Here is a 22,939-nt window from a genome sequence, read left to right as displayed (position 1 = left end):
GGCTCCATGTCTAGTTGGCAGCTGGTATCAAGTGGAGTGCCCCAAGGGTCGGTCCTGGGGCCGTTTTTGTTCAATATCTTCATAAATGATCTGGAGGATGGTGTGGATTGCACCCTCAGCAAGTTTGCAGATGACACTAAACTGGGAGGAGTGGTAGATACGCTGGAGGGGAGGGATAGGATACAGAGGGACCTAGACAAATTGGAGGATTGGGCCAAAAGAAATCTGATGAAGTTCAACAAGGACAAGTGCAGAGTCCCACACTTAGGACGGAAGAATCCAATGCACCGCTACAGACTAGGGACCGAATGGCTCGGCAGCAGTTCTGCAGAAAAGGACCTAGGCGTTACAGTGGACAAGAAGCTGGATATGAGTCAACAGTGTGCCCTTGTTGCCAAGAAGGCCAATGGCATTTTGGGATGTATAAGTAAGCTAATGTACTCAATGCTTTTTTTGCCTCTGTTTTCACTAACAAGGTCAGCTCCCAGACTGCTGCGCTGGGCATCACAAAATGGGGAAGAGATGGCCAGCCCTCTGTAGAGATAGAGGTGGTTAGGGACTATTTAGAAAAGCTGGACGTGCACAAGTCCATGGGGCCGGACAAATTGCATCCGAGAGTGCTGAAGGAATTGGCGGCTGTGATTGCAGAGCCCTTGGCCATTATCTTTGAAAACTCGTGGCGAACGGGGGAAGTCCCGGATGACTGGAAAAAGGCTAATGTAGTGCCCATCTTTAAAAAAGGGAAGAAGGAGGATCCTGGGAACTACAGGCCAGTCAGCCTCACCTCAGTCCCTGGAAAAATCATGGAGCAGGTCCTCAAAGAATCAATCCTGAAGCACTTAGAGGAGAGGAAAGTGATCAGGAACAGTCAGCATGGATTCACCAAGGGAAGGTCATGCCTGACTAATCTAATCGCCTTTTATGATGAGATTACTGGTTCTGTGGATGAAGGGAAAGCAGTGGATGTATTGTTTCTTGACTTTAGCAAAGCTTTTGACACGGTCTCCCACAGCATTCTTGTCAGCAAGTTAAGGAAGTATGGGCTGGATGAATGCACTATAAGGTGGGTAGAAAGCTGGCTAGATTGTCGGGCTCAACGGGTAGTGATCAATGGCTCCATGTCTAGTTGGCAGCCGGTGTCAAGTGGAGTGCCCCAGGGGTCGGTCCTGGGGCCGGTTTTGTTCAATATCTTCATAAATGATCTGGAGGATGGTGTGGATTGCACTCTCAGCAAATTTGCGGATGATACTAAACTGGGAGGAGTGGTAGATACGCTGGAGGGGAGGGATAGGATACAGAAGGACCTAGACAAATTGGAGGATTGGGCCAAAAGAAATCTGATGAGGTTCAATAAGGATAAGTGCAGGGTCCTGCACTTAGGACGGAAGAACCCAATGCACCGCTACAGACTAGGGACCGAATGGCTAGGCAGCAGTTCTGCGGAAAAGGACCTAGGGGTGACAGTGGACGAGAAGCTGGATATGAGTCAGCAGTGTGCCCTTGTTGCCAAGAAGGCCAATGGCATTTTGGGATGTATAAGTAGGGGCATAGCGAGCAGATCGAGGGACGTGATCGTTCCCCTCTATTCGACACTGGTGAGGCCTCATCTGGAGTACTGTGTCCAGTTTTGGGCCCCACACTACAAGAAGGATGTGGATAAATTGGAAAGAGTCCAGCGAAGGGCAACAAAAATGATTAGGGGTCTAGAGCACATGACTTATGAAGAGAGGCTGAGGGAGCTGGGATTGTTTAGTCTGCAGAAGAGAAGAATGAGGGGGGATTTGATAGCTGCTTTCAACTACCTGAAAGGGGGTTCCAAAGAGGATGGCTCTAGACTGTTCTCAATGGTAGCAGATGACAGAACGAGGAGTAATGGTCTCAAGTTGCAATGGGGGAGGTTTAGATTGGATATTAGGAAAAACTTTTTCACTAAGAGGGTGGTGAAACACTGGAATGCGTTACCTAGGGAGGTGGTAGAATCTCCTTCCTTACAGGTTTTTAAGGTCAGGCTTGACAAAGCCCTGGCTGGGATGATTTAACTGGGACTTGGTCCTGCTTTGAGCAGGGGGTTGGACTAGATGACCTTCTGGGGTCCCTTCCAACCCTGATATTCTATGATTCTATGATTCTATGATAAGTAGGGGCATTGCCAGCAGATCGAGGGACATGATCGTTCCCCTCTATTCGACACAGGTGAGGCCTCATCTGGAGTACTGTGTCCAGTTTTGGGCCCCACACTACAAGAAGGATGTGGAAAAATTGGAAAGAGTCCAGCGGAGGGCAACAAAAATGATTAGGGGACTGGAACACATGAGTTATGAGGAGAGGCTGAGGGAACTGGGGATGTTTAGTCTACGGAAGAGAAGAATGAGGGGGGATTTGATAGCTGCTTTCAACTACCTGAAAGGGGGTTCCAAAGAGGATGAATCCAGACTGTTCTCAGTGGTAGCTGATGACGGAACAAGGAGTAATGGTCTCAAGTTGCAGTGGGGGAGATTTAGGTTGGATATTAGGAAAAACTTTTTCACTAGGAGGGTAGTGAAACACTGGAATGCATTACCTAGGGAGGTGGTGGCATCTCCTTCCTTAGAAGTTTTTAAGGTCAGGCTTGACAAAGCCCTGGCTGGGATGATTTAATTGGGGATCGGTCCTGCTTTGAGCAGGGGGTTGGACTAGAAGACCTCCTGAGGTCCCTTCCAACCCTGATATTCTATGATTCTAGGAGCATGGCTCCCATTTGAGACAGTTGCAAAGGGCAGCCTGCCTGCATGTTCCAACCCCCTAAATCAAATCTCGGGGGAAGTGGGATTCCTGTCTCTAAACAAGATCCATCCTCTCAAGCTGTTCAAAGACTGTTAATGGGCAGGGAGCACTAACATAGTGCCAAAATAAACAAATGAATGGAATGGAAATCAACTTGGGGAAACTTTACAGAGAAAACAGGCCAAATATACTACTCAGGTAAACAGGGACAACTCCATTGGCTTCAGAGGGCTTACATCAGCTGTGAACTTGTCCCAGTATACAAATTTTGATTAGAGCAGGTGAATGCAGCAGGTGAACAGGATTTTTATTTGGGGAAGGCTGAGCATCCGCTAGAGACGGGAATATTTTGGATATTGTTTGTAGGCCACAATTTTTAACCCAAAGTCAAGGAGACAGCTCAGTCACTATAACGTTGGCTAAGTAATTAACGATGCTGCACTTCAGTTTCCCCATCTATAATTTGGGGATGATAATGCTTCCCACCTTTGAGATCTACAGAAAACAAGTGTCATAGTATTAAGAATTATTATTTTTATTAGTATTGAGGAAACATTGAACATTCTTCTGAGTATCACTTGCAAGCACAGCTGTGACCGTGCTCTTGACTCTAGTTGGACAGCTACGTACAGATACGTGTCTTCAGCTATTCATGACAAGTATGTAATGAAACATTATATTCTAAAAATCCTGCTTGTCAGCCATTCAGAAATAAGAAACAATAGATGCATTAGAATCTCCTACAAGAAGTAACAACAGCTGCATTTACATAGCAACTATCATCCTGAGGGGATCTCAAGGTGCTTTACAAACTCCGATCTTGAGCCACTGCTAGAATACTTCAGTCATGCGCCATGCAACTCTATTAAAACCAATGGAGTTATACCTTTGTAAACTGGAGTAACACTTTGATGACACAGGCCCTTCACATACAATTCACTCACTAGTGAACTGCAGCCACCTCTGGAAGGAAATGTGGGAAATGTTTAAAAGTGCACAGCAACACTGCACCGCAATTTAGGCCTGGAAGATAAAGAACACCATATCCAGAAGACTGTGCAGGGGGAATTTCAGACAGGCAGACTATATTTACCCATCCTAGGCACAGGGTCAAATATTCCTCGTCTTGAGAAAAGTGCCATGAGATCTTTATGCCCCTGAGAAGGCAGAGTTTCAATTTAGTATATCGTCTGAAAAGTGCCATCTCCTGAAGCACAGTGTCCCCGGCATCATACCGGCACATATCGATCTGATACAGATTCACTGGGGAAAGTGCCATCAACTGAATCACTTGGCCCCCACTTTCAACAGCATCTGGGCTTTCTTTGGTGTTATCCCAAGCTAGTGCTGACCAGGACTGACCCTGTTTAACATGCAAGATATGAAGGGGTCAGAGCCTAAGCTTGCCTGTTCACATGGGTAACATTAAAGCTTAAACTGTAAAATACCTACCTGTGCTCAATGTGGTGGCCCAAGAATAAATTCATTCCACTATCAGCCTGATTCATAACCCACTGAAGTCAATGGAAAGACTCCCATTGACTTCAATGAGCTTTGGATCAGGCACTAGGTGGGCAAAGTGAGACTGATGGTGAACACCATCCCTGGTGCTGGCAGGAGTCGGAAGTATTACAACATCTTTCTGAACAATAGCCCCTATGGGCTGCTCACAGAGCAATAATGAGCTGTTGACACATTAGCAGATTTGTTCTGTGAGATGAAGCAGGCCGGATCAGGAGCGTGTTGTGGAGGATAAAGGACCACACCTGGGACTGAAGAAAGACGGTGATTTATTAAGGACTGTGTTGGAGTTGCAAGCTATCACTTTAAGATTGAAGCGATTTCCTAGTCCTGCTTGCAAGCTATGGGACTCCTTAGTGGAGCATCTGGGAGCAGCAGTCAATTTGCAGCCAGCCTGATTACAGTAAGGTGGGGCAAGCTGTGCCTCTCTGTTTTTAGGGAGCAGCCTGGTTTGTCTCTGTTTTTTTTGGTTCTTGGGCGTTATCATTCAGAATTCTAAGAAATATCAGTGTTACATCGCAACCTTCCAGCAAGAATATTTATGTTTTTTAATCTAATTTCTCTTTTTGCATGCTGTGAACATAACAAAAAGGAGTAAAGGAAGTGAGAACACTAGACCTAGGACTGTGAGAGAAGAGTAAAAGAAAGCACCAGATATGGCATTTGGTGACAACTGGGGAAACTGAGGGCACCAGATATAAACTAGGGGCAAAGGCAACAAGGAAAGAGAAAGGGAACTAGACCTTGGAGAGGGAGAGCCAGAATAAATTAAGGAGGGAGGGAGAATATTCCATTGCAAATTTAAGAGAATGCGGCTGGAAAGTACGGGTGGAATGGAGCTAATACTGTTACTCTAGCTCACAGAATCATAGTATCATAGGACTGAAAGGGACCTTGAGAGGCAGAACTCATGGCAGGATTAAGAATGATCTAGACTATTCCAGTGCTTAACCACCTGGACAGTTAGAAATTTTTTTCCTAATGTTCAACCGAAACCACCCTTGCCTCAATTTAAATCCATTGCTTCTTTTCCTATCCTCATAGGTTAAGGAAAACAATTTTTCTCCCTCCTCCTTGTAACAACCTTTTATGTACTTGAAAACTGTTATCATGTCCCTTCTCAGTCTTCTCTTCTCCAGACTAAACAAACCCAATTTTTTCAATCTTCCTTCATAGGTCATGTTTTCTAGGCCTTTAATCATTTTTGTTGCTCTTCTCTGGACTTTCTCCTATTTGTCCACCTCTGTCCTGAAACGTGGCACCCAGAACTGGACACAGTATTCCAGTTGATGCCTCATCAGTGAAAAGTAAAGTAGAAGAATTACTTCTCGTGTCTTGCTTACAGCAATCCTTCTGATACATCCCAGAATGATGGTTTGTTTGTTTTTGCAACAGTGTTACACTGACTCATATTTAGCTTGTGATCCACTATGACCTCCAGATCCCTTTCCGCAGTACTCCTTCGTAGGCAGTCATTTCCCATTTTGAATGTGTGTAAGTGATTGTTCCTTCCTAAGTGAAGTACTTTGCATTTGTCCTTATTGAATTTCATCCTATTTACTTCAGACCATTTCTCAAGTTGGTCAAGATCATTTTGAATTTTAATCCTATCCTCCAAAGCACTTGCAACCCCTCCCAGCTTGGTATCATCTGAAAACTGTATAAGTGTACTCTGTATGCACAGGCCTGTATGACAGGTGGCAATATGTGGATAGAAAGCATCATGTATTGGATAGTCTACTAGACTAGGATTCAGTAGACCTGGGTTTTTGTCTCAGCTCAGGCAATAATTTCCTTTATGACCTCGGACAAGACACTTAATCTAACATGTCCTACAGTTTCCCATTTGTAAAATGGGGATAAAACTTCCCTACCTCTCACAGGTGACATAAGGATAATGATTGTGAGGTGCTCAGATACTAGGGGCGCTATTAATTATTGTGGACTTTGGTATGCCAAAGAAGCTTGTAACTGCTGAATTATTATTCCAGAAAAGCTGTTGTGGCTGTATGATGTTTTGTCGGCTAGAACCTCTGCCAGCAGGTCTTTCCATTCCTCTCTACTTCCTCCCCAATACACACCTCTCACGCAAAGGAAGTGACTCTTTAAAAAACAACAACAGATACATGCCTGTATCTAATGGATACAGAATTACTCCACAATATAGCACAATGGGGTCTTGGTCCACAACTAGGGTTCCTCGACATTACAGTAATAATATCCCATACTGAACACCATTTAGACTGCAGTTAGCAACTGGTCAGGTGCAGTTTACGAAGGACTGTTGGTGGTGAACGTACAAAACCAGAGGAAATGAAGAAACTTTAAAGGAGCTCTAAAGACAAGTGATGGTTTTCCCTCTCCCAATCTTGAAACTTCCCCACTCCACCATCCCAAAACAAGCCCAGAACTGCAGCTATCTGTCTCAAACTGGGTGGGACATTTTTTAATACTTGCTTAAACTACTGTTCTGTTTTGATTCCACAGTTAAAATGAGTTGGAAACACCAACTTGTCTTTGTGGATTTTGGGGAACCATGAGACTGCTGCTGCTACCCTTGTTATTGTGGCTACACTGCTATTCATACTTGCACGAGCTCGCTGAGAGCTAGTCCTAGTAACTGTACATGAGCAGGGGAATCACACCCTATCTTGTAGTGTAGATATAGCCTAAGGATCCAATTTGCCTCTTAAATTGGCTTTAGAGCAATGTTAAGCCCTTGACAACAGTGGAGTTTCTTCAGATTTGCACTGATATAGGTGAGAAGAGACTCAAGTCTTCAGTTCTTTGGATCCTGACTTTTTACATGTTCAGAAGGGAGCTGTTCAAACTTACAGCACTAACTAAACAAACAGTTTGATAACTACTGTTACGGGAGGTGCACAATATACCAGATACTGTCTTGAGTCTTAAATGAACTATGCTGCCCTGCCCTCAGGTGATCAACCATGAGCCCCACCCCTTAAATTCCTTGGGAATTTTGGAAGTCCCCTTCCTGTTTGCTCGGTGACACGTGCAGTGGTCTCAGTGCATCTTTCCAGGTGGCCAGGCCTGCTCCACGCACCAGGCGATCCCCTGTTTGGAGCAATGCCGAGCTGCTGGACCTCATCGGCATTTGGGGAGAGGAGGCTGTCGAGTCCCAGCTGCGCTCCAGCCATAGGAATTATGATACCTACGGACAGATTTCACGATGCATGACAGAAAGGGGCCATGACCGGGACACACTGCGGTGCAGGGTCAAAGTGAAGGGGCTGCGGAACGCCTATCACAAAGCACAGGAGGCAAACTGCCGCTCCGGTGCTGCACCCATGAGCTGCCGGTTCGACAAAGAGCTGGTCGTAATACTCAGTGGCGACCCCACCTCCACTGCAAAGGCCACTGTGGATACCTCGGTGGCTCACGTGCCAGTCGAAAGTGGACTGAGCCAGGAGAAGGAAATCTTGGACGAGGATTTGGAGGGGGAGGGGACCCAGAGGCAGAGGACAACTCAGAGGTCAGAGATGCATGCAGCCAGGAGCTCTTCTCTACCCTGGAGGAGGCTAGCCAGTCACAGCTGTTGGATGTTGGCAAAGCGCAAACAGAAGAGGAGGCCCCTGGTAAGTGGCTTTGATTCTGGGAATCGCTGAAGTGAGTTGGTGGGGGCAGGAGGGTTGCAGAAAGCAGGCTTGTGTCTGTATGATGTGCATACCACCACATGCCTAGTCTGAGCGGCGGAACAGTGTGTTGATTGACTCCCTCAGTTCACGGGAATCTGCCTCAGAGATCTCCACGAAACTCTCATGGAGATACTGCAATCTGCTGCCGCAGGTTATTTGGCAGAGCTGCTTTGTTTCTTGCCCCTTTAAGGGTAACTTTCCCGTGCCACTCTGCTGTCACGGGGTGGGAGGGGGGGGACCATTGCTGCACACAGGCGAGCTGCATAAGGGCCAGGGCGGAAGCCACAATCTTGGAGAAGGCTCTCCCTTGTTTCCCTGCTCACCCTCAGCAGCAAGATATCTTCCATAATGAACACAGCCCTTGGAAAATATGGGGACAGTAATGATTATAAGGTCCCCCACTACAGTGATGGCTCTTACCAAGAGCCACATGCCCAGTGTACAGTACGGTCCTGGAACACTGATTTCCCCTGCCCCTGAGGTTACTCACCATTTTGGGGGTGTTGTGGCTCATGTGTGCTTGCCTGGGGTCAGCCAATTAGTCATAGGTATGTGAATAGTGGCTGTGTTTTAAATCACTGAATCAGTGGCTGGTGTGTTGCAAACAATACTGATTCTGTAAAATGTTGCATTTTGGCTTCACAGATATGACCTTGGGAGCCCAGCCTCCCTCTTTGTTATTGCTGGCTGAATGGCTGCGCAGAATTAGAAAGTGGCCACGAAGAACTAAAGAGGCAATTCTGCGTGATGTCATGATGCACTCCACGGCCGAAAAATAAGAATTGAAGGAGTGGTGGGACAGTGAGAAGAGGGACTGAAAGGAGAATGTGGCGCGCCAGAATGAAACCACGGAGCAGCTCTTAAACGTTATGGAGCGCCAAGCAGACATGCTCCAGGCACTACTAGCACCGCAAACCAAGCAGCTCCGCACCCGCCCTCCCCTGCAGCCACTGTCGCAAAACTCTTTCCCATGCGCCCCCCTAGACACCGCCAACACACTCTTAGCAACCTCCTGGCTCCAGTCTGTACCCGCTCCATTCCACTCCTCCCCCGTCACAGTCCAGCCATGCAGACTCCCATTACCCACTGCACTCAACACCCGTCCCTCTGTAGTTCAGCCCTGCTGAAGTACAGTACCCGCTGCACTGTACTCCAGAGGAGAAGGCTGGATATGATACCTGGACATACACAAATCTTTAACTGTCCTGCGACCCCAACTCCTCCTGGAACCGTACCTGCCCCCATTCCCCTCAGTGCTGATGTGTTTTTTTGTTAGTCTCTCTCCTCCTACAGTTGTTTTTTAATAAAAGAATTGCTTTGGTTTGAAAGCAATCTTTATTCTATTACTTGAAAGCAAACAGAGCCCTGCAAAGCAACAGGCAATTTTCTTAAACCTTCATAGTGAATCGTCTACACCAATCACAATCACCTCCTAGCATTACAAGCACTGCATTCCCGAGCATAACAACAAATATTAATGACTTTCATCTTCAAATTGCTGCCTCAAGGCATCCCTGATCCTTATGGCCTTGCACTGTGCCCCTCTAATAGCCCTGGTCTCTGACTGTTCAAATTCAGCCTCCAGGCGTTGAGCCTCAGCGGTCCAGCCCTGAGTGAAGCTTTCACCCTTCTCTTCACAAATATTATGGAGCGTACAGCACGCGGCTATAAGCACAGGAATATTGTCATCTGCCAGGTCCAGCCTCCTTTATAGACAGCACCAACGGGCCTTTACATGGCCAAAAGCACACTCAACAGTCATTCTGCACTTGCTCAGCCTGTTGTTAAACCACTCCTTGCTGCTGTCAAGGTCGCCTATGTATGGCTTCATAAGCCACGGCATTAAGAGGTAGGTGGGGTCTCCCAGGATCACAATGGGCATTTCAACTTCCCCTACGGTGATCGTCTGGTCCAGGAAGAAAGTCCCTGCTTGCAGCTTCCCGAACAGGCCAGTGTTCCAAAAGATGTGTGCATCATGCACCTTTCCGGACCAGCCTGTGTTAATGTCCATGAAATGCCCTCGGTGATCCACAAGCACCTGGAGAACCATAGAGAAATATCCTTCCACTTAATGTACTCAGTGGTTAGGTGGTCTAGTGCCAGAATTCGAATATGCGTCCCATCTATCGCCCATCTGCAGTTAGGGAAGCCCATTTTTGCAAAGCCATCCACAATGTCACGCATGTTGCCCAGAGTCATGGTCTTTTGCAGCAGGATGCGATTCATGGCCCTGCACACTTCTGTCAACACGAGTCCACAGTCCCATGAATGTGGCTTTCCTCATCCAAAAGTTCTGCAGCCACTGCTCGTCATCCCAGACGTGCATGACGATGTGATCCCACCAGTCAGTGCTTTTTTCCCGAGCCCAAAAGTGGCGTTCCACTGTGGTCAGCTCCTCTGTGAATGCCACAAGCAATCTTGTGTTGTAGCTACTATGCGTGGCAAGATCAATGTCAAGCTCCTCTTGCCTTTGTAGTTTAAAGAATAACTTCACTGCCACTCATGATGTGTTAGTGAGAGTGAGCAGCATATTGGTCAACAGTGCAGGATCCATTCCTGCAGACCAAAGAGGCAGGCGTACATAAACCATTGAAAGATGGTGCCAAATGAGGAGAGAAGCACAGGGATTGCTGGGATCATAGAATCATAGAATATGAGGGTTGGAAGAGACCTCAGGAGGTCATCTAGTCCAATCCCCTGCTCAAAGCAGGACCAACACCAACTAATGGGATGTGAAGCAATGGATTACAGGGCATTGGGACAGGACCCAGGATGCCCCACAACCCCCTCTGCCTTCCCACAACTCTTAGCGGCAGAAGAGAAAGACGTGCTCTGTGGGATAGCTGCCCAGAGTGCACCACTCCGAATACCGCTGCAAGTGCTGCAAGTGTGAACACGCTATTGCGCAGGCAGCTGACAGTGTGAACACACAACAGCAGTTTTCCTTCAGCGTTCTCTGAGCCAGCACTGTAACTCCTGCCAGTGTAGACATACCCTTAGCTGTGACATTCTGAATATCTTTCCCAGACCTGAAGAAGAGCTTTGTGTAGCTCAAAAGCTTGTCTCTTTCACCAACAGAAGTTCATCCAATAAAATATATTATCTCACCCACCTTGTCTGATAAATAGTTAGATAATCTATGGGTTAATTTTTCCAAACATAGCCTCCAACTATGCATGCAGAATTTAGCATATGCAATCATCTGCATTCACATTTTCGGTGCATCATCACTTTTGAATAATAAAATTTGCAAGCACAGCCTCTGTCATGTTTTGAAAATTTGACCTTATCTCTCTCACTTTTAGATAGATAGATATGGATAGGTCTGAATCGTCAAACCTTCATAAAGTCAGGCTCCTAAATCCATATGGTCTGTCACTGAAACTGAGTTTGTCTCTGAAACATGTGGTATGCTCCTGAGGTGAAGAAGGCCCAGACAGTATCTCTGTTGCTGTTACTGCTGCTCGATGTATTCTATTAACCTTTCATTTTCTCACCTTCAGTCCTGTCACTGTCTGCATGCAGTGTACAGTTCAGACTCAGCAACCCTTTGGGTAGGACTACACATTTAACAATGATGGGAAGAGAATTCGACTGGGGACTATGCTGGAGTTGTACCCTTGTCTACCTCTAATACTGCGGCTGCACGTAAATGCGCATCTATTTTACGGTTTTATACAGCATTCATCATTGTAGTATGAAGCTCTGATGCCGTCTTCTCTTCATGGAGCATGGTACTGGGCATCTCAGTACAGAGCTGAGCATATCTCTTCGTGAATATTCTTGCGTTGTGTCCAATTACATGATACGGTCCTTAAAAATGGAACAAGATCACTGCTAACCTCCTGCCCACATTCTGTACAATGAAACATAACATTCCAAGCACCATTCCTCATCCAAGTTAAATTATCATTAAAACTCAGACAATAGGCCTTCATGCCATTCTTCACCTTCTCCTTTTTTCTCTATGCTCTATCACCCTCTGCTCCTCCGAGACAGAGAGAACACCTCTCTTCATCTCAATCTAGAAAAGAAAAACCTCAGAGATGGCCACTATCCCACTTCCACACAAAATGTCATGAGTGTTCATGGGTTTCCAAGTTTGGCTATCTAAGAAAGCATTTGCCTTTGCAATGCAGAATAATGAATCAAATGCCTGAAAATAATATAAGCAATGTTCACATGCAATTTCTAAAAAAACCAAACCAACAACAACAAAACCCTCACCCTGTTTTAACATCAGACCTTTAACATCCCAAGCCCAAAAAATGATATGGTCTCCGTGTGTCACATTATTGAACTCAAGGTCTGTGTCAAGTCCTCAGAGCAACTGGCCGGTTAATGTCAACAGCAGGTGCCTGAGCTTGCTTCTATCAAAGCCCACATCACTTGTGAGAATAAAAAAAAAAAAGAAGAAGAAAAAAATTAATTATAAATACATTTGACACAGTCTGAAGTTTTTATTACTTGCTTTCACGGATCTCACAAACCCATTCAAAATTGCTACTGGACTAAATACGACTCCTGTACTGAAGGGGATGGACTAGTTTAGGGCATTCCATAACAAGAGCAACTGAATCAGCCATTTCAGCTGCTGAGAACTTTGCAGTTAAAAAACCTCTGTTCACCACGGTTCATTGTGCTGCATCTTGAAAGGAATGACTCCTGACTGCAGAGTTCAGACCTGAACATAAGCACACGAAGGCCTCACATACCACTGATCCAAAACCACAGCAGCCGTGCACCTTTGCTCTCCAATCAAATCTCAACAGGGTCGCCTTCTCCAGTTCAGTGAAAAGTGTTCTCCCTGTCTGCCTCCTTCCCATCTCCCTAAACAATACCTTGGGAGAGTGATTTTTTTTTTATGGTCATGGTGAACTAGAAGTTCAGTTTATTAGCATGTTGATTTACACATGCATACAGATTTTATAGCTAACATGCACAGACTACATTGCACGTCTGCAGACCCATGACCTTGTCTTCACTTGATATTTTGTCCATAAAAGTTCATCACAGGGCCAATCACCTTACTCCTTTTTAGGTTTCACTATTTTTATAGCAGCCACAGCAGCTTTTTCTGCCTCAGCTTTGTATTGTGGTTTCATTGCTGCTCTGACAGCCTTGGCACAGATCTGGGAATAGCGGATATAGCTGAGCCCAGCCTGTCTCCAGTACGCCACCATGGCTGCGGTTCCAGGGCCTCAGGGCGCAAGCAGCCGGGACCCCCAGGCACCAAGTTCAGCGCGCACCGGATGGAAGGCAAGAACAAACTCTCTATGCAGAATCTGCCCAAGAGAACAGTTTCTTGGCCCTCGGCCAGAATACACTCATTCTTAAGAGTGCTCCTGTCTGAAGCCATACCACTTAGGGCTGTGATCTAATCAGCTTTCATAAACTACGCAGAGTCAAGACCTGGTCAGCACTTGGATGGAAGACCTCTTAGGAAATCTCAGGGAGACAGAGGTGATGGCATTCTCTTCTTTCCTACAATAGGGAGCCAGCCAGGCATAGCAGTGGCATAGACAGGACCTACCTCCAGGATCAGGTCCTGCCACTTGGCTCAAATCCCTCCTGCACATCTTGGAGCAGTGTAGCATCCCATTGTTCTCGCGTTCTCTCTTTTACGGCTTAAAACCTTTAATTTTGAATGAAATATAAAGCTGGGGTCCTCAATGGTTTTGCTCTTTGAAGATCTCTTTTGCTGAGAATAGAGATGTGAAGCCAGGTGTCCTGGCAAATACATTCTGCCTATGCTTATTCTTGTTCCTGGCTGCTCCTAAACCCTTATGTCATGCTACTGAGCGCTGCTGAACAGCTGCCACATTTCACCCCAGAACTGAGTGAATCTCAGAGATGAGTAAAGTGATTCCTGTACATAGTTGGCATCTTTTTCATGAAAACCACTGTATAACTATATGGTAAATCCCTACCAACCACACCAAATTATGCTTTCACATACACTGGTGCAATCATCATGTGCTTCAGCAGGATTTGCCCCAGGACAATGGAGGGCAGAATCTGGTCCATTGTCTTTGCCCTCAAACATAAGGATGGAAAAAAGGTCCCAATACTATCTTCTCTATGTAACTTATTAGGGATGAGGTCAAGGTTTTTGAATCCCTTTTAATGAACAACCTCATTATAAAGCTCTTACAGTAAGCTTCTTTCACTCTCAAGCAACCAGACCTTGGCTTTCAGTCACAGTAGACTTCTGCCTATCCAAAATCACCAGGGCTTGAAGAGATTTCTGATCTGAGAAATGTTGGGTTGAAACAAAAAGCTAGCTACAGTCTGCTGGATTTCCTGCTTGAGTGAGAAGACAGAGGCCAGGAAGCACTGAAGTGCACAGTAAGCAGACTCCAGACTCTCTCAAATAACACATTTCAGATACGTGAGCGTCCATTTTATGCATAAGTCAACCGCATGTATATAATGCAACCATCTGAAGTCAAGGAGAGGGGATAGAAGAGGAGGAATGAATAAGTAATGCATACAGGGAGGCACTGTAATTTTCCACACTCTCAAGTGTGACACTGTAACTGAAAATGATCAGTGCTGCTGATCTGGTCTCCAAATACCGGTATATGAGCCAATAAAACATGGTATGTTCTTAGCTAACTGTGGCAACTTCCACTCTTCAATGCATCACACACAGTGCTACTCAACTGAATCTTCTTCCCCATCCCCATCATATCCTTCACTCCTCAGTTGCCATTCCCACCCCACCCAGTCCGTGCCTTTCGGGCAACAATTTTCTTAAATAAAAAAATAGTCAAATTAAATACACCCATATAAAAAAGAGCTTTTTAGCAACCCAGCCATGAAATTCATTTTATTTCTCTGCCACTGGTATGTCAGAAACTCCACATCGCCTTTAATAAACTTCTCCAAGTGAGCGTGCTGATAACTAAACAATGTGACATTTCCGACAATGAGAAGGCAGAAAACCAGAAACAATTACATTAAAAAAAATGAAGGGGCGGGCGGTGCGAGGAGCAAGCTGGAGATATCTCTTGCTGCAAGTAAAGTCTCATTAAGTTATGAGCCAGCATTCTCAGGGGAGACAAGTCTCCTTGGCCTAAAGGTGGCCATGTGTCAAGATTCTAATTCCCCCTGGGGTGACCTCATCCTGACATTACAAGAAGGGAATGGAGTGGTAACCAAGTGATATCCCAAAAGGAGTCAGAGCGGAAGGATATTCCTTGGCTTCACTCAGCCATTCCTAGATATTGGAAGGAATATCTCAATTACCACCAACAACCCTAAATATATATGATGTGTCTTTCTTTTTTTAAAAAAAATCAAGGTATTTTAATGGGAGCTCAAGACTCCTGAAAATCAGGTCACTAATCTTTAAATTAGTAAACATAGCAAGAAAAATTCATATAAAAAGGTGAAATGAATTAATTTATCTTTATCCAGGATTTGTTGACCTATTTTTAATTTTAAAAAAGAAATTTGTTCATGGTGAAAAATGGGCTTTTTTTGGAATTTTTGTAAAAATTCATTTTTGAACGTAAGAACGGCCATAATGGGTCAGACCAAAGGTCAATCTAGCCCAGTATCCTGTCTTCCAACAGTGGCCAATGCCAGGTGCCCCAGAGGGAATGCACAGAACAGGTCATCATCAAGTGATCCATCCCCTGTTGTCCATTCCCAGCATCTGGCAAACAGAGGCCAGGGACACCATCCCGGCCCATTCTGGCTAATAGCTATTGATGGACCTATCCTCCATGGATTTGTCTAGTTCCTTTTTAAACTCTGTAATAGTCTTAGCCCTCACAACATCCTCTGGCAATTTGCTGTTTTTCAACAGAATTGGAAAATGAAAAACAAAGAAAAAATTAAAAAACAAAAAAGGCTTTTCCCTTACGTGCCCCTCCTTTCTTCCTTCGTTCCATTTTCAGCAACAAAAATGGGAAGAGAAAAAATGGGGAAAAGGGGAGGGAAAAGAAAAAGGTGAGAGGTTGGGGGGGAGGGCAGGAAAAACCAGCTGAACTTCTCTCCTCCCAAATACATAAATAAAATTAAATTAAATTAAATTAAATTAAAATAAAAAACCAAACCATCCGAAACCAGGAAACCCCCACCCCCTAACTCAAATACAATTTTTTTAAATTAAAACATTCATTAAAACATTTTGCATAAATAAAAATGGTTCATTTTTGAAACCTGAGAAGCAAAAATGACTTAGATTGGAAATTTCAAACATTTTTCAAGTGTTTTTTCCTATTTTTCAATCAACCCTACTCCTGAGCTGGAGGCTTAAATGGAGCTATGCCGATTTACATCAGAAAAGGGTAAGGCCCGTCATCTTAAGTATTTCCCAGCATGAATATCTTTCTAAGTTAAGGCCATTTTATCCAACGACAGACAGCATATGGCATCTGTATTTCAGTTTCTTGACTAGTCCAAATACACAAAGAAGAGGACCAAGGTTGGGTTGTAAACTTAGATAATTTGTAACATTTGTTTTTATATTGTGAATATTGATGCTGTGGGTATCTATTGGGTGCATTGGCAATACCTAAAAAGTAAAGGGTGTTGTTAAAATCCTGACATTTACTGCATCAAAGTAATCACTTTTAGAATCTCATGTAGGGTGATCAGACGTCCCGATATTATTGGGACAGTCCTGATTTTAACCCATTTGTCTCGCGTCCCAGCCGCACATTGGTCGGGATGCCCTTTGTCCCAATCTTGGGGACAGACCGCTCACTATCACAGCCAAAGTCCCGGGGCTGGCGTGGCGGCGCTTCCTGGGGCAGCTCCCGGCGGCGCGTGCACCCTGCCGCCGGCAGGAGCCTGCAATGCGGGCAGCCCCTGGGCACAGAGGCGGAGGGGGTCTCCGTGTGCTGCACCAGCTCCCTCCTGCCCAATCAGAGCGCTGGGGGCAGGACTTGCAGGCGCCGGCAGCGGACAGAGAGCCCTCCACCCCCCAACCCCACCCCACCCACCCCACCCAACCCAACCCTTGGAGCCAGAGGGACCTGCCACATGCTTCCTGGGAGCCGCCCCAGGTAAGCACCGCCGGGACTCCCCACCTCACCCCCAGCAGGTCCCTCTGGCTCTTAGAGTCGTGGTGGGGGGACAGGGGGCTCTCTGCACACTGCCAGCGCCTGCAAGCCCCACTCCGTGGCTCTGGCAGCTCCCATTGGCTCTTTTCCTGGCCAATGGGAGCCACGGACCTCGCAGTTGTGGCAGGCGCAGCATGTGGAGACCTCTTGGCTGCCACTAATCCTAGGAGCCAGAGGGACCTGCCAGATCCTTCTTGGGAGCCACCCCAGGTAGGCACCGCCAGGACTCCCCAACCCCAGTAGGTCCCTCTGGCTCTTAGGATTGGGGAGGGTAGGGGGCTCTGCGGGCTGCTCCCGCCTGCAAGCCCCAGTCCGCGGCTCTGGCAGCTCCCATTGGCACTTTTCCCGGCCAATGGGAGCCACAGAGCTCGTGCTTGTGGCAGGCGCAGCACGTGGAGAGTCTGGAGACCCCCCTCACCGCTCTGACCCTAGGAGCCAGAGACCTCCCAGCAGGGCTGGTGAGTGCAGCCAGGGAAGGGGCCAGGGTGTGATGGAGTAAGTGTCTGGGAGGTGTGTGGGGGGTGCTGGACTGTGAGGGTGTGGAGGGCGCTGGGCAGTGAGAGAGGTTTGTGTGTTTTGGGGTGCTAGGCAGTGGGGGCCTGTTGGGGGGTGCTGGGCAGTGGGGGAGATCTTTGTGTGTCAGGGCACTGGGGGTCTGTGTGGGGCATTGTTTAGTTGTGGTGGTGGGGCTGTGGGGAAGGGCACTGGGAGGGAGGGAGGAGAAACCTGTGCCCCTGGCCCCGTGGCTTCTGCTGGGGGCTGGAGCTGGGGCCATGAGTCCTTGCCCCGTGGCTTATGGTGCGGGCTACAGCAGGGGCCGTACACCCCTCTTGCAGCTTCCTAGGGCTGTGCAGCCCCTCTCTTGGCTCCGGTCAGGGCTGTGCACCTGTAGCTCTCTTCTCCTCCCCTCCCTGCTCACCCAATTCGTCCTGATATTTCACTCTTGTGATCTGGTCACCCTAATCTCATGTAAGTGCATATGTATCTATTTAAAATTTTGTACGTTGGTATCCAAGTGCCTACAGCCCTACAGATACCACTCACAAATCTTACCTCCCTCCTCAAGAATACTGTAGGCCTCTGTGATGCTTTATTGAATCTGGGGAACACTTGAGGATATTATGAACATTAATATTGTAAAATTGCAATGAGTTGTGCCAGATATCCCATGTAAGAGCAAAAATGTTATGATTTGCCAAATATGATCATCTCATGTATGTGTTTGTATCATCTTTGTATTATGAGATATAGATATGTATGTATGTCTGTATTTCAAACTTGTGCTATGCTTCTGGGTGACTCCCCAAGACAGTTTGGCATTGGCACTGCCTAGCCTGCTTGATAGACCATTAAGGACCATCAGCTATACAACTGACCCATTGAAAGAAGGCAGATACACCTTATGACTCAGCAAGGCATGCGAGGACATGCCTATGGACAGAACTCTAAGGCTTTCAAACCATGTGCTGGGGAGCTTGTGCTTGAAACAAAGGAAGCACAAGCCACATGGCAAAAGACTATAAAAGGCAGCTGCATCTTCTCCATTTTGTCTTCAGTCCTGCTTCTGACCTCTGGAGTAACCTTTCTACTAATGAAGCTCTGAACAAAGGAATGAATGACCCATCCAAGTTGTGGATCTGATCCAGATGGAATTTCAAGCCAGCAATCTCACCAATAGCTAGGAACCTGATATATGGACTCTGAAGTCTTTGTATGTATGTAACTGCTTTACCATTTACCATTTCTCTTCTTGTTCTCTCTTTTTTCTTGATAATAAACCTTTAGTTTTAGATACTGTGACAAGGTCGGGCCAGATGGCTACAGGAGAGTGACAGAAGGCAGATATATTAGCCCCAGGTTAAGTAGGTCCCTTTTCCCTGGGTAAGGTAACAGGAAAGGTTCCAGAATAATCAGGAACTTTCTGGAAACAATTAAGGCAGACAGGCTGATTAGAACACCTGTAGCCAATCAAGAAGCTGCTAGAATCAATTAAGGCAGGCTAATCAGGGCACCTGGGTTTAAAAAGGAGCTCACTTCAGTTTGTGGTATGCCTGTGAGGAGCTGGGAGCAAGAGGCACTAGGAGCTGAAAGTGAGAAGGCGTATTGCTGGAGAACTGAGGAGTACAAGCATTATCAGATACCAGGAGGAAGGTCCTATGGTGAGGTTAAAGGTGTTGGGAGGAGGCCATGGGGAAGTAGCCCAGGGAGTTGCAGCTCTCGCACAGCTGTTCCAGGAGGCACTCTAGACAGCTGCATTCCACAGGGCCCTGGGCTGGAACCCGGAGTAGAGGGCAGGCCTGGGTTCCCCCAAACCTCCCAACTCCTGATCAGACACAGGAGGAGTTGACCTGGACTGTGGGTTCATGAAAACGGCCAAACTGAGGGCTGCCGTGAATCTCTGAGGCAAGCAAATCCGCCAATAAGCGCAAGACCCACCAAGGCAGAGGAGGAACTTTGTCACAATACTAAAGGATTGGCTGGCAGTGTTGTATTTTGGGTATGATCCAAACCTATACTGACCTGGTAATGTGGCTGAACCTTTGGGGTCAGAAGAACATTCTGTATATGTGAGCAGAGTTATTTTAAATAACTGCTCACTGTACTGGACCTAGGTGCTGATTGGGAGCCAGAGAACTGGAATGCAATAAAGGGGGCTGTGTGAGGTTTTGTTTTGTTTTTTGCTTCTTGATAACCAGTGTGGGGAATCAGAAGCACAGTTTGCAACTGGTTGAGGAGAATAACTTCAGTGTTACCCACCAGTTTTGGGAGTATCTGCTCTGCCTTTTGCAACCTGCACAGACCTTGGCATTTTCAGTGAGGGCTGCCCTGGGCACCCACAGGTCACAACCTCTTTCTCACCTTACTGTTAGTGGTGTCAATCAGGCGTACCTTCTTTTTAAGTCAATGGAGGGAAAAGAGTGTAAGTGAGTGGTGAATGAGGCCCATTGCCTCAATTAGACCCTAATATAATAGAATGTAAAATATGAAAGGCCGTATTCTCCAGTGATGTATTAACCTACTGTATGAGTCTAATTTGGGAGAGGAAAAAGCGAGCATGCACAGGAATACACAAATGATTTTCGTAATATTTCTATTTGTTTTGATTCGCGGTGAGTTTCACAGTAGCCCACTGCATGTTCTGCAGGAGACTGACCCCAAGACCACTGAAGTCAATAGAAGTATTTTTACTGATTTCAGTACAGGGTGGATAAAAAAATATTAAAATAAACAGATTTTTTAATTTAAATCAGTTTTTTAATTGAAATTAAATAATTTTTTGTTAAATATAAACCTATTTAAAATTAAATTTGAAATTATGACCAACTATGCTGAAGCCTAAATTTATTATAATCTATTAAAATAATTTAAATTAAATAAAAATATTAAGTAGTACATATTTATAGCCAAGTTTTAAAGAAAGTCAGACCATTGAATTGGTAGAAGTCACTGGCTCAGCACCTGGAACTGGAGTTTGTTGAAGTGCTAAACCAGCTTTTAACAGCAGCAGCCTCTTCTACAGGGGTAGAAAGGATATTTTCTTCATTTCAGTTTATTCAATTAGTTCAATTCAATGACTAGTTCATTCAAAGTTGAGAAACAGATTGGGAGTTGAAAAAGCAGGAAAGCTGGTTTTCTTCTTCCAATCTATGAATAAAAATTAGGTGTGAGAGGATGAGATCTATTAGTTCTAAAATCTTGAGGGACATGGTGAGCATAAATAATCAGTTCAGTTCACTAACTACAGAAAATACTTCCTGTGTTTAATAAATCAGTTAGTTTTAAATGCAAAACATATTTTGATAAACTTTTTTGTTGTGTATCCAGCACATTTAAGGTAGTTTTATGTAACTAGTAAAAAAATAAAATGATAGTTTTGCGCCTTTGTAACTGAATTCCAATTTCCATCCAAATGCAGCTTGACACAAATCACAAGTAAAAAATAATCAACAAGTTAGAAGCAACAGAAAGGGTTAACCCTTGATTGGTATTCTCCATTGAGGCCGGAAAACAATTTGAAAGGATAATCTGAATATAGCATTTAAAAAAAATTGGAGCAAGGAGAGGGAGGGTGGATCCCAAGCCCATCAAAGTCTATTGGAGTCTCTCCATTGAGTACAGCAGGCCTTGGATCAAGCCCTTTATGGGGTTTATGGAGTTTTAGAGATTTTTTTTTCACATGATTTTTATTTTATCTTCCTTTGCTGCAAGATTCTCTTCTTGCTATCTCTCAAAAGTGCTAGCTAAGACACAACAGTTTAGTCCATAAGCATTCTCAGCCCAGGAAATTATTATATGGGTGATAAAGGAAACAGGTTAAAACTGGAAAGAAAACAAAGCAATTTTCTGGATCATCAAAAAAAATGACCAGAATGGAAGAAAAAAATAAAGTATTTTTACTTGGAAACGGAAAAATCCATGGCTGAAGGCAAGTTAACAAATATTTCTACTTCAGTTCATGCTGGTGGCAATTTATTTTCCCAGCATGGCCTCTCAGCTTTAATAACCTGATGTCTCTAAAGCTTTTATTTCTCCACTCCATGTGTCAGTGCAAACTCTGGCAAACTGCTTGACCACAGGAAGCTTGTAAAACAACATCAGGACATTCAAAAGCACGACGCAAGGAGAGGGAAGTAACTTTTCCAAGCTCACTCTAGGAGTAAAAATTATAAGAATAAAAATGTACAATGCATTCATAACATCACATGCAGAGGTAGGATTAAAAAGAAAAGAACCAGAGGTAACTGAAAACTGGAATCTTTTGTGTGAATCCCCCTGAACTTTTGTGGTTCAGATAATTGATTTTAAGGCTAAAAGGGACCATTATGATAATCTAATTTGATTTACTGCATAACATAGGCCATAGAATTTCACCAACCAATTCCTTCATCAAGCCTGCAACTTCTGGTTAAAATAGAGTGTAATTTTAGAAAGACATCCAACTGTGATTTAAAGACTTGAAATGATGGATAATCCACCTCTTCTCTAGGTAAGTTGTACCAATCGTTAATTGCTTTCACTCTCAAAAAATTCCAGTTTATTTCTAGTTTGAATTTGTCTAGCTTCAGCGTCCAGCCACTAGATCTTGTTACATCTTTATCGGCTAAATTAAAGAACTTTCTACTAAAATGGAACATGAATCAAAGTCAGCCCCGGTATCGTATTGCTAATTCAAAAACCTGAATGACAAGGATTTCCAAGACCAAAACCATTGCAACTGGCTCATTATAAAGATGAGACAAAAGCAAAACCTTTCATCCAAACTCACCTAAACTTTGGTGGTTAGGATAAAATGGGACCTGGATTCAAACCACATCTGGTTTTGCAAACTCAAACCCCAAACAAAATTTTGCAAAACCAAATGTAAAACAGAACAAGATTGGGAACTACAAAAGAAAAATGGGAATGAGAAAAGGATGGCACAAATAAAAGGGCACACCCATTTAATAAAGGGAGGGAGATGAATTCTAACATCGTAGCACACACATCCTGAGAACTTCAGTGATATTCATAGATTATTTGGTAGAAGGCTACTGACAGCAACCACTAACACCTGGGTGGCAAAAATAACTCACTCCCCTTTCAGCACATAGGATGGGGCAAACTTTGTATTAGACCAGGGGTGGCCAACCCATGGCTCCCGAGCCACATGCGGCTCCTCAGAAGTTAGTATGCGGCTCCTTGTATAGGCACCGACTCCGGGGCTGGAGCTACAGGCACCTACTTTCCAATGTGCCAGGGGGTGCTCACTGCTCAACCCCTGGCTTTGCCACAGGCCCTGCCCCCACTCCACCCCTTCCCGCACCCTCCCCGAGCCTGCCATGCCCTTGCTTCTCCCCCTCCCACCCCCCAGAACCTCCTGCATGCCACAAAACAGCTGATCGGGAGGTGTGGGGAGGGCTGCCGGTGGGCGGGAGAGAACTG

At 45.3% G+C, this 22,939-nt stretch overlaps 2 protein-coding genes across 20 annotated transcripts in view; both read right to left on the bottom strand.

The window, feature by feature from the left end:
* Nucleotides 1-22,939, bottom strand: part of BRSK2 (BR serine/threonine kinase 2) — a 427,587-nt gene that overhangs the window by 288,289 nt on the left and 116,359 nt on the right. The window lies entirely within an intron of this gene.
* LOC102930068 (ATP synthase subunit epsilon, mitochondrial) lies at nt 12,884-13,189 on the bottom strand. Its single transcript, XM_007066617.4, has one exon. The coding sequence runs from the start codon at nt 13,121-13,123 to the stop codon at nt 12,968-12,970; it is 156 nt and encodes a 51-aa protein (XP_007066679.1). The 5' UTR covers nt 13,124-13,189; the 3' UTR covers nt 12,884-12,967.

Source organism: Chelonia mydas, chromosome 6 (genome assembly GCF_015237465.2).
Source record: "Chelonia mydas isolate rCheMyd1 chromosome 6, rCheMyd1.pri.v2, whole genome shotgun sequence".
Taxonomy (NCBI): domain Eukaryota; kingdom Metazoa; phylum Chordata; order Testudines; family Cheloniidae; genus Chelonia; species Chelonia mydas.
This window is presented reverse-complemented; position numbering and strand designations above follow the sequence as displayed.

Coding starts and splice junctions, on each gene's coding strand:
- LOC102930068 (XM_007066617.4), bottom strand. CDS start 13,123: ATGGTGGCGTACTGGAGACAGGCTGGGCTCAGCTATATCCGCTATTCC.